Raw genomic sequence first — 16,046 nt, 5'->3', positions numbered from 1 at the left:
TTACCTATAACATTTTGCACTATCAGCAGCAGATACCACAGCACTGTACAAACCATTCCTCCCGTAGATATACCCCCCTCCCCGTATGAAGTTGGAAAACTTCATCTCCGCTTTACAGATGGGGAAACTCAAGCAGAAAGCATAGTTAAGCCAGTTAGTTGTGTGAGGTCACAAAATGAGGCAGTGGAAGAGTTGGGAATCATGACCCGCAGAAATCATGACTTCCATTCCCATGCTCCCCCACCAACAATCTGTACACCCTAGCAGATTGCTCCCATCAATGGACATATGAGCTAAATTTGCTAAGTTGCTACAGTAGTTCTGCTGTTTAATTAAGGTCCTGTCTTCCATCTCCAGAGGCCACACAGGGGAAACACCAGCCACAGTCTCATTTGGACCTACTCTGGAAATGTCTTCGCAAAGCAAACAGAACTCTGGGCAAGCACAAGCCGTGCCCCCAAACATTTCAGCCTGCTCCTCAACTGCAGGCCCCAGCATGGCTGGGAAATCAGCTGCCACTCAGCAGCCTTTGAAAAGGGTTGTGTTAACCAAAGACCACGTGTTTGGCTGTACAATGCCTGTATTAACAAGGATGGAGGCTGGCAACTACTTTGTTATGTTATAAACCTGTCCCAGTAGGCTCTGCTACGCACCACCAACGCTTCAAGGCTGCAGATAAACACAAGGCGAATCATGAAAAACAGACGGTGCTCAATGATTCAGTTTCTCTTGGCACGAGCCCCATGATCCTGAAGAGAAGCAACGATGTTGCTGGGGAGAACTGAAAGAATGGCTCCATATGGCAACCATCACTGTCTTCTCATTGGCTAAGCACTACCTAGCCTGCCTGAAACAGTTCCCACGAGGATGGCCATGAAGCAGAAAAGGAAACGAGTGAAACATTCCAGTGGGGAGGCAGCAGGAAAACCCCTTGCAACCTGCTGAAACATCACTTGCTCTTCGCAAGCACCCCACAGACTCATAACAGCATATTTTCTTCCTTCACAAACCGACTCAGAATCCACCCGCATTCCGTTCTATCAGGAACTGGCCAATACACCAAGGAGGCAATTTAATGTATTTTTACCTCCCGCCCCAACCTACCCAACCCTGCTTAACGCAGGGCAGCCAAACGGCATTTCCTGTGAGACCTATAAGAAGGGCAAAGGGGTGAGGTAATATCTTTTAGAGAGAGACATGCTTTCGAGCTCTGAGTACATTCCCCAGACCTGAAGCAGAGCTCTGTGTAAACTCGAAAGTTCATCTCTCTCACCAACAGAAGGTGGTCCAACAAAAGATATGAGCTCAGCCACCTTGCCTCACTAATATCCTGGGACCAACACAGCTACAACAACACGGCACAAGGGCATTCATTCTTCAGCGCTCAACAACCGCTGTTACTGCCAAAGACAGCAGGACCCAAAGCCCCCCACCAACACACACACACACACACACACAAACACACATGCTTATTCCCAATAGCAGGAACAGCTGCAGCCCAGAACAACAAAAGAGAAAGACTCTATTGCTCTCTAGGTCCAGGCAATGAACAGAAGAGGTAGTCGTACTGTTTCCCTTCAAAGGGCTCTGGGAGTGCCACTGGCTGGTATAGACAGTACCTTTTGTGGAAATAAAACACACCACCTTTCATAATGTGGCATTAGAGCCTGGCATTCCTTGAAGGTGCCTCTTGCTGGAGAAGAGCAGCTACACGTACCTTTCATCCCAAACTTGGATCTTCGACCGTACTTGTTGATCATAATAAAGAGCACCACCAAGAGGACACACGCGAAAGCTGCAAGCCCAACTGCTATGGATACCTGCAAGGGACAAATCTGAAAGTTAGGATGAAGGAACATATGATATCCAAACCAGTTCAGACTTGAAAAGTAAAAGTCTCCTGGCTCAGTCACTCCTGTACACTTACATGCTGCTGTGGAGACGAATCCATCTGAATGCAAATGGCTTTAGTGCAGTTTTGAAACTACAAGAGCCTCTTACTGCGACAGGAAAAATAAGAATAATTTCTATATAGATACAATTCTGCTCCGATATCACATTTCCCATGCCTCTGAACCCTCACTCTCTAATCATCAAGTACATCTGCATGGAATCTTCGCTCCTTAGTATTCCTTAATGCCCTGGGTTTTTTGCCCTTCATAATCTCCATTTGACACATCTTACCCAATGTGTGGTCTCACAACCATAAGTGGATACTAACTTGCGATGGGGAATATGCAGTAGGAGCAGAAGAATTCTTTCACAACATCAATTCTGCCTCCATGCAAGCAACCCTCAGAAGCAAGAATAAGGGAAGAGAAAACACAAGAGACAGAAGGCGGTCGAACTCTTTTCCTGAGGTTCCAGCTGCTCCTTTATGAGTAGTAGTGGTAAATATTTATATTATGATCGTACCCAAAGTGCCCCAGTTGGGACTGGGGTCCCATTGTGCCAAGCCCTGTACGGATGCAGAAGGGAGATCATCCCTGTACACAAAGGCTTACAGCCCAAAGCTCCTTTTTATATTTATTAATATTTATTCTGCAGATCTTTACCCAAGACTCTTTAATTGTGTTGCTGTAAATAAACAGCTTCCTTTCAGGATTTCTTCCGTTTGCATTTGGCCAATTATTCTTACTGCCTTCCAGGGCCTCTTATTGCATTTGGACCTGTGTTCCTCTTACTGTGATGTGTTCAATCACAGAAGAAAATACAGCATTAACAGAAAGACATTTTACTCCTTTCATCGCTTGATGCTTTTCCCAGTCTTTGATAGACGCATGGTTTTATTTTTCAAAGGTCACATTTTAACAAGTATGATTTTCATTCCCCTGTATATATTCTGCATTTCTTTTTCTACACTGGGTGCTGTTCACGAGTAAGGTCCCATTGTATGAAGCGCTTTCCTCAGTTCCCCTGAGAATTACCGCAGGATAAAACATTCAGAAAAATCGATAAGGGTTTGTTTATTCTGTCAATATTTTCTGGATTTCAAGATTCTCAAAACCTTGCATAAAATTAGAGCAATTCTATGAAACCCCTAATTATTTTCCCAACACTGTTGCTCTCAACATTTTCCCCATCTCTGTCTGGATTTTGTGAAAAGTGAAATTTTGAGGGTCTTGCAAACCATGTAAAATGAATTGGCAAAACTTATTTCAGCCAATGTGATCAAGTCCTAGTGCGACATCACCAAATGCAGCGGGGGGGGGGGGGGTTAAAGAAGGGGTGGATGAATCGGTATTGATGAAAATAAACCAGAACTGAATCCATGCTCCTAAAGATTCCATTATAGCATGAAACAACTCAATTAATTGATTGATTTGTCATTTTTTTCACTGTTCTCTCAGAATTTCTGACCCTGCAGGAAATACTTTGGGGGAGACTCTGTCTTCAAGAGATTCACAACCCAGTTTTGCAAACTCAAGAGGCTAACGTAGTTCATATCAGTATCCCTGCTTATCCATCGCAAACCACTGAACCATCTAAAGTCTGGCCATCATTAATTGGACAGGGTAGGATTTTACTTACAAACAAATATCTCAGTATAGAAGCAATGGTGGTGCAAACAGTATACCACCCTATCCATCAGCAACAGCAGAAATCAATAGAAAATGCTTCCCCTGTACAAAAAGGAGACAGGACTCACCCCAAATGTATCCTCCTCTGGTTTGTGGGTCACAGTGATAGGTGGGGTGGGGCTCACTTCATAGTCACCAACTGGAACCAGAAGAAGAAAGAGGAAATATTCAATTTGTGCCCCCAAGGAATTCCACAGGCCCCAGAACATCCCAACCTTGTGATGTCACACTACATAGCACTGGCTAGCCCAGAGAATGAGGTCTCTTGCCTTCTATTTCAAAGACTTTGAATTCAAGTCTTATTGGGGTTGTAATTTCTCCTGAACTGGCATAGACCAAATGAGCTAATAGGTGTTTTTTTACTTAAGCTCTCTAGGTTCCTATGTGACTCGGCAGTGAGGAAGCAAAGTCAAGTTACTGATCGGACACAGTGTCACTCCCACCAGTTAATGAGAAGCAGTCTGATCCCATATGTTCTGTGGGTGAGGGTTCTTCATCCACCCACATGCCTCCCAGCACCAGGGGAAAGCTAGTGGTTCAAGCATCCCTGGAATGCAGATTGCTACAAGACTGAATCCTGCCAAATTAAAACCAACAAACAATGACTTGAGTGATTTTTTAAATTAAATGCATTTGAATGCTGGCAATTAAAAATCCAGGGAGCAGAAATCCCCCAGCCACAGAACAGGTACAGCACTTACCCTACACACCTGTTCAATGGGCCTCAGCTCCTACTTGGAAGAGTCCACACTACAATGAAGGGGGGAGGGATTCCAATATCCAGGACCCAATCAGTCCTTTGGCTTGTGCTCAGACTGCTGCAATATGGGGGTCAAACCAGCACTTGTTGTGATGCAGACAACTGTTCTGCTAGGAAGGGGACTGAGACCCAGCTGCTCATTTCATACAGGTGATTCAATGGCAACTTCTTTGGGGCACCACCTATCTGCACCTAATTTAGATCAGTAACCTCAAGGGGAGAGGTTCCATATTACTTCCCCAAGCCCTGAACCACATCAGCCCTCACAAGGCTAGCTCTGAAGACTGCTTTTCCTTTCAGTTTCAGTGGACTAGGCATCTATACCACTGCCCTGTGGCACCCCAAACTACAGCCAGTACAGGAGTTGCTTGAAGACACATTCACGCCTCTGTGTCATACTGCAAAGTTACCCGTGCTACCGGCACATCACATGCTTCCCTCTCCATTGGTCTGGATCCTTCTTCAGGACCCCACTAGGCAGGAATAGACCTGCCCAGGATCTACAGACTGTACAGCACATAAAAACCTTCCTTAATACACTCAGGCTCTCACAGAGGGGAAGCCAGACACTTATTTCCTCATCTCCCTCTCTAACAATCCCTCCTGCCTAGCGCTAAAGCATTAGATCGCCCCCAAACGTCATCTGCAAGGTACTTGGATTCAGGAGGTGAAAAAAGGAAATGAAGCAAAAGGCAAGAAGGCACTTACTTGAAACAAAGTTATCCGTACTCTCTGTGAAAAGGACAAAGAGAGAAGCAACACAATTAACAGCACAGTAAAGGGACGTCAGCCCCTCCCATCCAAACACTTCTCAGCCACACTCCCACATCATCCCAACCAGCCCAGGGACGTTTGAGGGCGTACCTCTCGGAGTAAGCCAGCCACTAGCTAATGCCAGCTCACTGACTGCACAGGGAGCAGAGGGAAAACCCTCCTAGGAAGAGCATAGCTACTTTAAGAGATTTCTCTGTTTAGATCCACACGGCAGGGCTGAGCAGGATTTGGGGGAGGTGTGGCAAGAGAACAAAGCTTCCCATTTTTGGCCCATTTGGCAGTCCTGGCTCAAAATAATCTCAGACTGTGTTGAAGGTCGGGATTGGGGTGCACTGGAACAGCTGTGAGGGGGCTTGGGCTGAAATGGGGGAGGGAGGACTGCAGGTTGGGATTCCAGTGGATTGATAGGGCAGAACTGGAAACCCCATGGCCCCAGTAGCTGTAATACCATTTAGGAGCAAGTTGCAGAGCTGTGATGGAGTGAGGACTGGAAGCAATTGGGCTCAGGACAGAGGTGTGGCTGGTGCGGGGGAAAGGGGCCGCACGACATTTGCGCCATCCTGTAAAGTAGGCCCTCTTAGTCATTCCCCTCAGCAACCTGACCAGTTCACGGTATCCAGTAAAGCTCCTTCCAAACAAAACAGCTCGCTAGGGCCCCAGGTGACAATGTCTAAAGCTCTCAGTGACAATCAGTTTATATAGCATGAGAACAACATCAGCTTTCAATGTACTCGCCAGCAAAAGAAACTGACCCTGATACTAACAGGATTTTACACAGCTTTGCCGGCCAAGGGTGCCTGGAATGATGCTGCAGCGTTCCCATAAAAGCATGGCAGAGGCTTGGAAGGGAAGCAAATACAGACCCAGGGTCATACGTGCAGCTCCCAATGAACTGAAGTTTGGTTCGGTTAATTGGGCTGTGATGGATTAGATCAGTAGTTCTTGACTCCTGGGCAAGTTACTACACTTTTTTAATTTGAGGGGGCTGGAAATTTTCCAGGGACTGCAGCATAGGAGCCAGCAAACAGAGTTGAAAACAGCAGCCTTTGCATGGAGATCCCTGTTGGAGGAGAAGGGAGGCAAGCCTCTGCTCCTGAGGGGCAGGGAGAGAGTTCTTGACAGTGTGTTTGCTTGCTTGAGGGTTTGTTTTCAGTTTGCAAAGTCTGGCAGGGGGCAGTGCATGGGGAGAGAAGCAGAGCCTGTGATCACAGCTGAACCTTGATTGTGGGGGCGAGGCTTCCCTAATCAGCAAGCCTATAAAGGCAGCCAACCAATTGGCCGGCAGCACAGGAGCCAGCAAACAGGGGTATGTTTTGGGTTCTTTCCCCACTCCTTTTTTCTTTCTTCAGAGGAGCGTAGGAGGGAAGGCTATGACAGCTACACAGGCAGCTGTAGTAGTGACCCAAAGAATGGAAGAGACAATTAAGATGACTGGATGTGGAAGCTGTGGGATATACTTTATTCTGGAGAGGGTACCTGAAAGGTGCTTCATTTGTATGAAGTGCCGTCTGATGCATCTGATGGAGGAGAAGATCCAAGGTTTGGAGAGGCAGCTAGAAACTGTGGTGGATTTTCAAAGGGGATTTGGGCAGATGATGGAGGGAAGGAGAGAAGAGGCTGAAGAGAAACCTCATGACTTGCAAATGCATGCTGGACCAGAGAACTGTGAGGGTAGACTTCTGGATGAGGAAAATGGCCAACGGAAGCACATGACTATGAGAACAAGGAGGAGGAAAAGACTGGCTAGCGAAGGAGAAACAGAGCAGAGGAACAGGTTCGCTGAGTTGAAAAATGAAAAGGAGAGGCAGTCAGTAACCAAAGATGGGAAGGCAAGGAAGAAAAGAAGAGCAGCTAGTCCTGCAAGAAGAGGGAAAGAGACAATGAAGACAGCCAGACTTCAGAGACCTAAGAGGATAGAGGATGACTCGCAGGAGACTACAAGTGCGAACAGAAGACTTGCAGCCAGAAAGAACAGAAGGGGGAAGGCTGGAGAATTGCAACACTCAGAAGAGGCAGGTGTACGAGATTGGGGACTCCCCTACTAAGAAGAACAGACAGACCTGTCACCACAGCTGATCCGGAGAACAGAAGGGTGTGTTGTCTGCCGTGAGATAAGAGACAGGATGTGGACCTGAGATGGAAGAGGATCCTAATGGGAGCTGGAAAGAATCCACTGATTGTCCTTCATGTTGGAACAAATGATATTGCTAGATTCTCACTGGGACACAACAAGGAAAACTGACAGGCTGGAGAAGACACTTAAAGAAATGGAGGCTCAGGTGACCCTCAGGGGGATTCTACCTGTCTGTAGAGGAGGAGGGCAAAGGCAAGACAAGATTATGATGATGAACAGATGGTTCAGACAATGGTGCTATAAGGAGGGCTTTGGGATGTTCAACCAGTGGGAGGTATTCACAGACAGAGGACTGTTCTCATGGGATGGACTCCACCTGAGTAGAGAGGGAAATATGCTTCTGGGACGGAGGTTGGCACAACTGATTAAAAGAGCTTTAAACTAGGAACATGGGGGAAACGGTTTGGAGCTCATGTAATCTCTGCATCTGATTCTAATATTGAGTGGGAGGAAAACCAAGTAAAAGAGCAATGAAGAAAGGAATAAAAGAGGGTAAGAAAATGTACAACAACAAGAGGAAAGATAGGGCTAAATCACTGGGAGTAACAGTCAGGTATACTGGCAGTAAAATGACGGTACCTAATCCAGCGAGGAATTTGGGCAAAACCAAGCAGAAACAACTAAGATGTCTGTGAATCAGTGCAAGGAACCTGGGTAACAAAATGGAGGAACTAGAACTACCAGTGCAAGAAGTGAAAGTAGATATTATAAGGTGAATGGAAACCTGGTGAAACAGTAACCACGACTTCAATCCAGGTGTTGGAGGGTATGTGCTGTTCAGAAAAGACAGAAATAAAGGTAAAGGTGGTATTAATAATGGGGAAGACTGTAAAGAAATTAGAAGTGATGGAATGCATAAAACTGAATCTGTTTGGGTCAAAATCTCTTTGGGGAAGAAAGGTAACAGAGGTTCCACTGGGATAGTGCTTGGGCCTGCTATAGACACCCAGGATCTGATTTGGATATGGAGAGAGACCTCTAATATTTTTAATAAAATAAACACTACTGGGAATTGTGTGATTATGAGAGATTTTCATTTCCCAGATATAGACTGGAAGACAAGTGTGTAAATGGTAGGGCCCAGATATTCCTGGACGTGATAGTCAACAGATTTCTTCACCAGATAGTCACTGAACCTACAAGATGTGATGCTATTTTAGATTTAGTATTGGTAAGTAGCATGGACTTCATAGGACTCCTGGTTGTAGAGGACAACCTTGATTCGAGTGATCATGAATTAATTCAGTTTAGACTAAACTGAAGGATAAACAGAAATAGGTCTGTAACTATCCTTGATTTCAAAAGGGCACACTTTAAAAAGTAAAGGAAATAACTAAGGGAAGTGGATTGGATTGAAGAATTTAAGGATCTTAATGTGGAAGAGGCTTGGGATTACTTTGAGTAAGGGGGAAAAAATTGTAGGGAAGGATAGCAGACCTAACTGGATGAACAAGCATCTCAAACAGGTTATTAAGAAGAGAAAACCTACAAGGAATGGAAGAAGTGATGGACACAAAGGAGAGTTACTTCTTGAAAGTCGGAAAGTGTAGGGAGAAAAGTGAGAACTGCCAAAAGCTAAGCAGAGTTGGACTTTGCAAAGGAAATTAAAAGCAATAGTAAAAGATTCTTTTTTTTAAAGAAAACAAGGAAAGAAGTGAGACCGCTAAGCACTGAGGATGGGTTGCAGATTAAAGATCATAAAGGTATGGCCCAACACCTAAGCAAATAATTTGCCTCCGTTTTTAATAAGGATAATGAGGAGCTTGAGGGCAGTGGCAAGGTACCAGTGGAACAAGGATATGGAAGTAGAAATTAGATGGAAGCCAAACTCAGACAGCTTAATGGGACCAAATTGGGGGGCCCAGATAATCTCCATCCAAGAATACTAAAGGAACTGGTATATCAAATTGCAAGGATTTTTAATGAATCTGTCAACTCAGGGGTTGTACCTTATGACTGGAGAATTGAAAATATAGTACCTATATTTAAGAAATGAAAAGAAAGGGATCTGGGAAACTACAGGCTTCTTAGTTTGACCTCAGTTATATGGAAGGTCTTAGAACAAATTATGAAAGAGTGAGTAGTTAAGGACATAGAGGTCAACAGTAATTGGGATAAAATACAACACTGGCTTTACAAAAGGTAGATCATCCCAGACCAACCTAATCTCTTTCTTTGAGAAGATAACCAATTTTCTAGACAAAGGAAATGCAGTAGATCTAATCTACTTGCATTTCAGTAAAGCATTTGATACAGTTCCACATGGTTAGATCAGTAGATTAGTCAAATTATTAGTTAAATTGAAGATGATGAGAATTAATAAGAGAATTGAAATGTGGGTAAGAAGCTGGTTAATGAGGAGACAACAATGGGTCATGCTGTCAGGCTGACGGGAGGTTACTAGTGGAGTTTCTCAAGGGTCAATCTTGGGACCAATCTTATTTAACATTTTCATTAATGACCGTGGTACAAAAAGTGTGAGTGTGCTAATAAAATTTGTGCATGACGCTAAGTTGGGAGATATTGCCAATATGGAGGAGGACCAGATCATCATACAAGAAGATTTTGATGACCTTGAAAACTGGAGTAATAGAAATTGGATGAAATTTAACAGTACAAAGTGAATTTCAGGACTAACAAGAAGAATTTTTGCTGTAAGATGGAGATGTATCAGTTGGAAGTGACAGAGGAGGAGAAAGATGTGGCTGTGTTGGTCAATCACAGGATGACTATGAGCCACCACTGTGATCCCGCCATGAAAAAGGCTAATTGCAATTCTAGGATGCATCAGCCAACGTATTTCCAGATAGGAAAGTGTTATTACCATAATACAGGGCATTGGTGAGACCCCATCTGGAACACTGTGTGCAATTCTGGTCTCCAATGTTTAAGAAAGATTAATTTAAACTGGAACAGATGCAGAGAAGGGCTACTAGGATGATCAGTGCAATGAAGACCCTACCTTAAGAGAGGAGACTTAAGGAGCTTGGCTTGTTTAACCTAACAAAACAAAGAATGAGGGGTGATACGATTGCTCTCTATAAATACATCAGAGGGAAAAACGCCACAGAGGGAGAGGAGTTATTTAAATTAAGGGCCAATGCTGGCAAAAGAACAAATGAATATAAACTGGCCATCAACAAGTTTAGGCTTGAAACTATACAAAAGTTTCAAACCATCAGAGGAGTGAAGTTCTGGAACAGCCTTCCAAGGGAAGCAGTGGGGCCAAAAAACCCTAACCTATTTTAAGACTGAGTTTGATAAGTTTATGAAGGGGGTGGCACAGTGAGATTGCCTACAGTGGTATATGGCCCATCCACAACTGCGATTAGAAAATATCTCCAATGTCCAGAGATAGGACAGTAGTTGGGAAGGGCGATGACAATTCTTTCCCAGGTGTCTGCCTGGCAGGTCTCGCCTACATGCTCAGGGTCTGGTTGCCATATTTGGGGTCAGGACAGAATTTTCCCCCAGGTCAGATTGGCAGAGACCTTGGGATTGTTTTGCCTTTCTTGGCAGCTTTGGACGTGGGTCACTTGCTGGTTTGAACTAGAGTAAATGGTGGATTCTCTGTAACTTGAAGTCTTTAAATCAAACTCTGAGGACTGCAGTAACCCACCCAGAGGTTTGGGGTCTATTTCAGGAATCGGTGGGTGAGGTTCTGTGGCCTGCAATGTGCAGGTCAGACTAAATGATCACGATGGTCCCATCTGGCCTTAAAGTGTATGAATCTATGAGACTCTAAACTTTAATTTTAAAAAATTCTGGTCCTGGCAGGTTGCAGCGAAAACCTCCCCAGTGTAACTAGCAGCAGTAATGAGGTGTGTTGAATGTACAGCTCCTCACGTTTTCTAGAAAAAACAACTTTCAAATGCAAGACTGTACATTTCAGATGCACTGAATGTAAAGGTCAGTTTTGGCAATGTCCGGACCAGTGATCTTCAAGAAAAGTAAATCATGTACTGATTACATCATGGGCGGGGGGCTGCCACAGTGAGAAAGATTCTGGGACACAGGCTCGTGGGAGGAAAAAAAGGGATGAGTTTGTAGTGGCAGGTAGAAAAAGGCAGCGAACCTTTGGATTAGGTCTATCTATAGTCTTTTCTTTTCCAGCACCTTCTATACAAGGATTTCAAAACACTTAAACATTAGCTTATTCTCTCAACATGGTGGCAAGACTGGAATGAATTTTTAGTGTCAGCTCTTTGGAGCAGCAGACCTGCTTCCTGTTACCTTTGGAAAGTGCCTAGCACATTGCAGATGCATCAGAAACAAAATGTTGTTATCCCCATCCTGCAGACAGGGGAACTGAATCACAGAAATGGGAAGCGACAGAGGTGAGAACATAACCTGACCTATCTCCTGACCCCCACCCCATGTGCCAGAAACACAGACTGCCCTTCCTCCCAGATAGCAGAAAGCCTACACAGATTAAGGAGCTAGACAGATGATCATCCTTGAATCTTGAATATAATTTTCCCACTCCTTTCTGTATCTGTTCATGTCTTTAGACTGGTCAGCTCTTCAAGGCAGAGATTTTGGCTTCCATTTACTATATCTGACCACCCGGAAAGCTCTGTGCGCATTGACGGCATGATATAAATAATAAATGACAATACCATTGGTATTGCTCTATATAGAGCAAGTGCCCGATTTTGCTCCGTTTTCTAGGGGCTGCAGGAGCCACGCTGGCCACTTTCTCATGGCATCACTCCTGAAGGCAACAGTATGCACCACTCTGTTAACTCCAGGGTGCCTGATCTGGTGCTGCAAAAACAGAAGGCAGTGCAAGAGCCCTCCCACGCTTTCACTGCAGGACAGCCACCACAACCCTCTCTACTGCACGCCTTATAACAAGAGCTTCCCCTGCTTTATTTTCCCTTCTACAATTTCACCACTCACCGCCCAGTGACACAGGGAGGAATTTAAAATCATTTACTGAGAGTGCCTGACAAATAGTTAATGCCGAGGGACTGGGGGGGTATTTACCATTTTTGTGGGGGCTGTTGCACCAAAATGATGTCTGACAGATTTTTTTTTAATGAAATATATAGAATCCTGAGGACATTCCATCTAGATCACAGCCATTTTATAGACAAAGTAAAACAAGATCACCAAGTCCCTCAAAAGGGCTTTCCTCCACACACAACCACTACCCCAGTTATATGCCCCAAAAGAATATTCGGTGTCAAAAGAGTGGGAGTCCACTTTAAGGGGTGTCAGAGGTAACCCCCCATGATACACTGCAGGCCCTAAGCCCTTCTCTCACGGATAAGTCATGGAGCAACAACCACCACAAACACTGCAGAATGCAAAGTCAAAAACCAGTCACTCATTTCCTTTTCCGTCAAATTTTCACCCTTTTTTCCCTTAAGATGTTGATGAAGATTCCTGTCAAAGAAGAAAGTGGGGTCCCCTGGCATCATATGGCATGGGTTGGGCAAACTTCACAAGCTAATTGGGCCATGCCTGGTCTGTACATGGTTGATCAGACCCAAGTGTCCCATCGTGATGTTATGTTGTTGTTCAAGCCACCATCTTTCTGAGGAGACTTGACACAAAGGCCATGATCATTCAAAGCCACCAAAAACGTCATGGCACTTTCTGCACCAATAGGTATGTTAGCTCTTACGTCATGGTCAGTTTGGATAATTACATCCTCCCTCCCTAAAATCCCCTTTGATTTCAACTGGATACACAACTCTTTTTCACACCCATGTCTAGACTCTTGTGAAATGTTGCTCAATGCTGGTAAACAGTTATTATATTGTGCACCAGAGGGGACTGTATTTTAATGTGAGGTTCAATGATCCTGGTGCATAGCTTGTATAGCAGCCTGTTAAGTGCTCCAGGATGCAAGGCACTACAGAAACATAAGCTGTGACTCTCTCACCTGGAAAGGGCTTCTCGAGGAAATGCCCTTTGATGGTCTGGTTGGCTGTCCCCAGCTGGTTAGTGGCCACGAGGGTGTAGTTGCCATTGTTGTAGTGAGTGGGCTTGTTGAAGAGTAGACAGCCCTCAGACACTTCACCCTGCTGGTAGAACTCCATGCGGATGATCTCAGTCTCCCTGAGGACCTGACCATTGTGCAGCCAGTGAAGGCTGGGCACCGGGTTCCCATGCACCACAAACTCAATGCAGTGCTCCAGACGTAGCTCTGGCTCTTCCAGGCTCTGAATGCGTGGCGGATCTAGCATAGAGAAACACAATGCAAATTTGTGGGACTCAAGACCCAAGTAACCTCACATGTTCCAGGCAATGATGATTACCTCATCTCCCAGCAGCCAGCCACCAAAGCGCACTCGAACAGCTAGAGGAACCTCCCATCCCATGGCTGAATTTGCTGTGTGTGCATGCTACGCTCTACTACAGCTGCAATGTCGTCAGCAGCCTTACCAGGTGAGCTGGAATGGAGCCTTGCCCAAAGGAGCCAAGCCTGGTTTTGGCAGTAGGAGATGACCTGCTGTCATTTAAGAGTTTCTTCCCTTCCCTCTGGGCTTGATGACACGAAATCAACTAAGCTTGTCTCAGCTGGGAGTTGCTCTCAGAGCATTTCATAGCACTCACATCACACTGATGCAAGACCTTTCCCAGCACATGTTTAAGGGTTGTTCACATTCATTTTAGTGGGCATGTAACGAGCAGTGCAGGATAGAGGGACATTCAGTCTCGACAGTCAAAATCCCCAATAAAGAAACAAGTAATCAGGCTCCACTCTGCCCTGGATAATGGATACATAATAGAAATGAAAAATGTCTTTCCCCTCAGCACTGAGGGTGTCCCCTGGAACCCCTTACTTTGCATCCCCACTCCTCCTCACCCCACCAGTTTAATTCCTAAATGGCCCTGCTTCACCGCAGCCTTTTCTCTGGTGTGGAGGACCGAATGGGGTCATGCGGAACATCAACCTGAAGGGGCACCACTGAGCCACTCTAGCCTCTGTAAGCTACAAGCACGGCTAGCTCCGTAGGTCTGGGAAACAAGGTCTGAGATCAGATCTTGGATTTGGACCCCTGCTAACCAGCCCGAATTAAGTTTGTAGCTGTCCACTTAGCGTGCATATTGTTGTATTCCCCTCCCCACACAATGTCAATGGAGCAGCCTGCTCATGTTATGTAGGCTTTTCTAGTGCATTGTTATTAATTACACACATGTCTACAAGGTGCCCCTTGGGGCTCTCTGGTCACATTCAGTAGTTTAGGAATTCTCAGCCATTCAAGCAAACATCCCTCAGGGTTTCTGAATGGCTGCATGTCCTTGGAGGCTTTGATTGGTTGAATATCCTCCAGGATTGTTACAATTAAAGGACGTGTAGCAGGACAGGGATTAAAGCTGGGAGCTCACCTCCATTTAATACATATGCATGGTACCCTCTCCTGAGAGGCCTCTGAACTGAGGATACCTACGCCTCAAGAATTCAAACTCCGCTCCACCATCGCTGATGAAAACTTAATTACAGCATCACATGTAAGGCCCCAAACACTGAGGCCACAGAGCATGACCAAAGATGGCCCACTACTGTAGGGCAAGGATCAGAACTTCATAAGACAAAGGCCTTCTATTCTTTCCTAAGCACTCTCCTTTCCCGTACCCCATGCAGAGGGCTGGGGTCACGCCCACAGGCAGCCCCTAACTAACAGGAAAGATCCATCAACTTTCCCCTCTGTTTTTTCTAAAGAGTTTCATGTTGTGAAAGTGGAGAAACAGCAATGCCAAAGAGAGAGAGGTAGAGCTCGGAGGAGACGCCCAAGATTCCGCACTCACAACTCAGGCGATACACCTCAATCTTGACCCACGGCTGCTAACCCAGTGATCGTGCAGAGTCCCACCCAGCATGTTTCACATGTAAGCCTAGGTCGGAATTTAGTTCCCTATATCTCTGGGTGAATGACCAGGTAGGGTGGCCAGACAGCAAGTGTGAAAAATCAGGACAGGAGGTGGGGATAATAGGAGCCTATATAAGAAAAAGACCCAAAAATCGGGACTGTCCCTATAAAATCGGGACATCTGGTCACCCTATGACTAGGAGGGTACCAAAGCAATTAGTCACCAATACACCAAAATATCAGCTCTTTTCAGAATGATTACATTAGAGCAAGTATGGTACAAACTGGTACTGGCTTGCAGGATTCTGGGCATGTAAATTAGCATCAACATGGTGGCACTTAAAGGGTTTGGACGGCATACCTGTCTCCTCCCAGCTGATCAGATCTGGAACTGTATTAATTTAGGCAACCAAAGCCCCCCCAAACCATCCAAACACACCAAAATTATTTATTTTGGGGGAGACCAGAGAATGACGTACTTTTTATTCTCCTTCCAATATTCTATTGTCTTCAGTTCTGCCTCATTGCTACAGGTGCCCAATGGTGCCCGCGCTGCATGGGATAACGGGGCATAATTCTCCAGTTTACACAGGTACCAGCGGGGGTTAGGGATGGGGGATTTTCAAACCACAGATTAAGGGCAAATGTTATGGACACAGCAACACATGGTAAGTCCCAGTTGCCTGAGGCAGCAAAGCTGCGTAAACTCCTGTTAAGGTCTGGTTTTTATTAAGTTATATTAGAAAGCACATGAAAGTTTAGCTCTCTACAGCCTGTAAGTAAATGGTTTTAAACCTTGCTTTGCACATGTTTACACAGTGTTCACTGATTAACCTGGTAGAAACAGATCTGGGATGAAATCCTGACTCCATTATAGTCAATGGCAAAACTTCCATTGATTTCAGTGAGGCTAGGGGATGAGTGACTCAGAAAGTTTTAGCCCCAGCTGGGCATTTCCTCACCCCACTGGA

The 16,046-nt window shown here is 45.2% G+C and overlaps 1 protein-coding gene across 6 annotated transcripts in view; it reads right to left on the bottom strand.

Moving 5' to 3' along the window:
* The window catches only part of NTRK3 (neurotrophic receptor tyrosine kinase 3), a 455,727-nt gene that overhangs the window by 188,178 nt on the left and 251,503 nt on the right, over positions 1–16,046 (bottom strand). For all 6 annotated transcript variants that reach the window (XM_073304182.1, XM_073304180.2, XM_073304181.1 and 3 more), the window contains exons 8-11: positions 13,143–13,439; positions 5,050–5,073; positions 3,650–3,720; positions 1,718–1,820 (exon numbers count right to left, since the gene is read on the bottom strand). In XM_073304182.1, the coding sequence (XP_073160283.1) occupies positions 1,718–1,820; positions 3,650–3,720; positions 5,050–5,073; positions 13,143–13,439 (495 nt within the window). The remainder of the gene's footprint in view (positions 1–1,717; positions 1,821–3,649; positions 3,721–5,049; positions 5,074–13,142; positions 13,440–16,046) is intronic.

This window comes from Lepidochelys kempii, chromosome 10 (genome assembly GCF_965140285.1).
Source record: "Lepidochelys kempii isolate rLepKem1 chromosome 10, rLepKem1.hap1, whole genome shotgun sequence".
Taxonomy (NCBI): domain Eukaryota; kingdom Metazoa; phylum Chordata; order Testudines; family Cheloniidae; genus Lepidochelys; species Lepidochelys kempii.
Note: the sequence above shows the minus strand (reverse complement) of the source record. Positions and strands in the feature narration are given on the sequence as shown.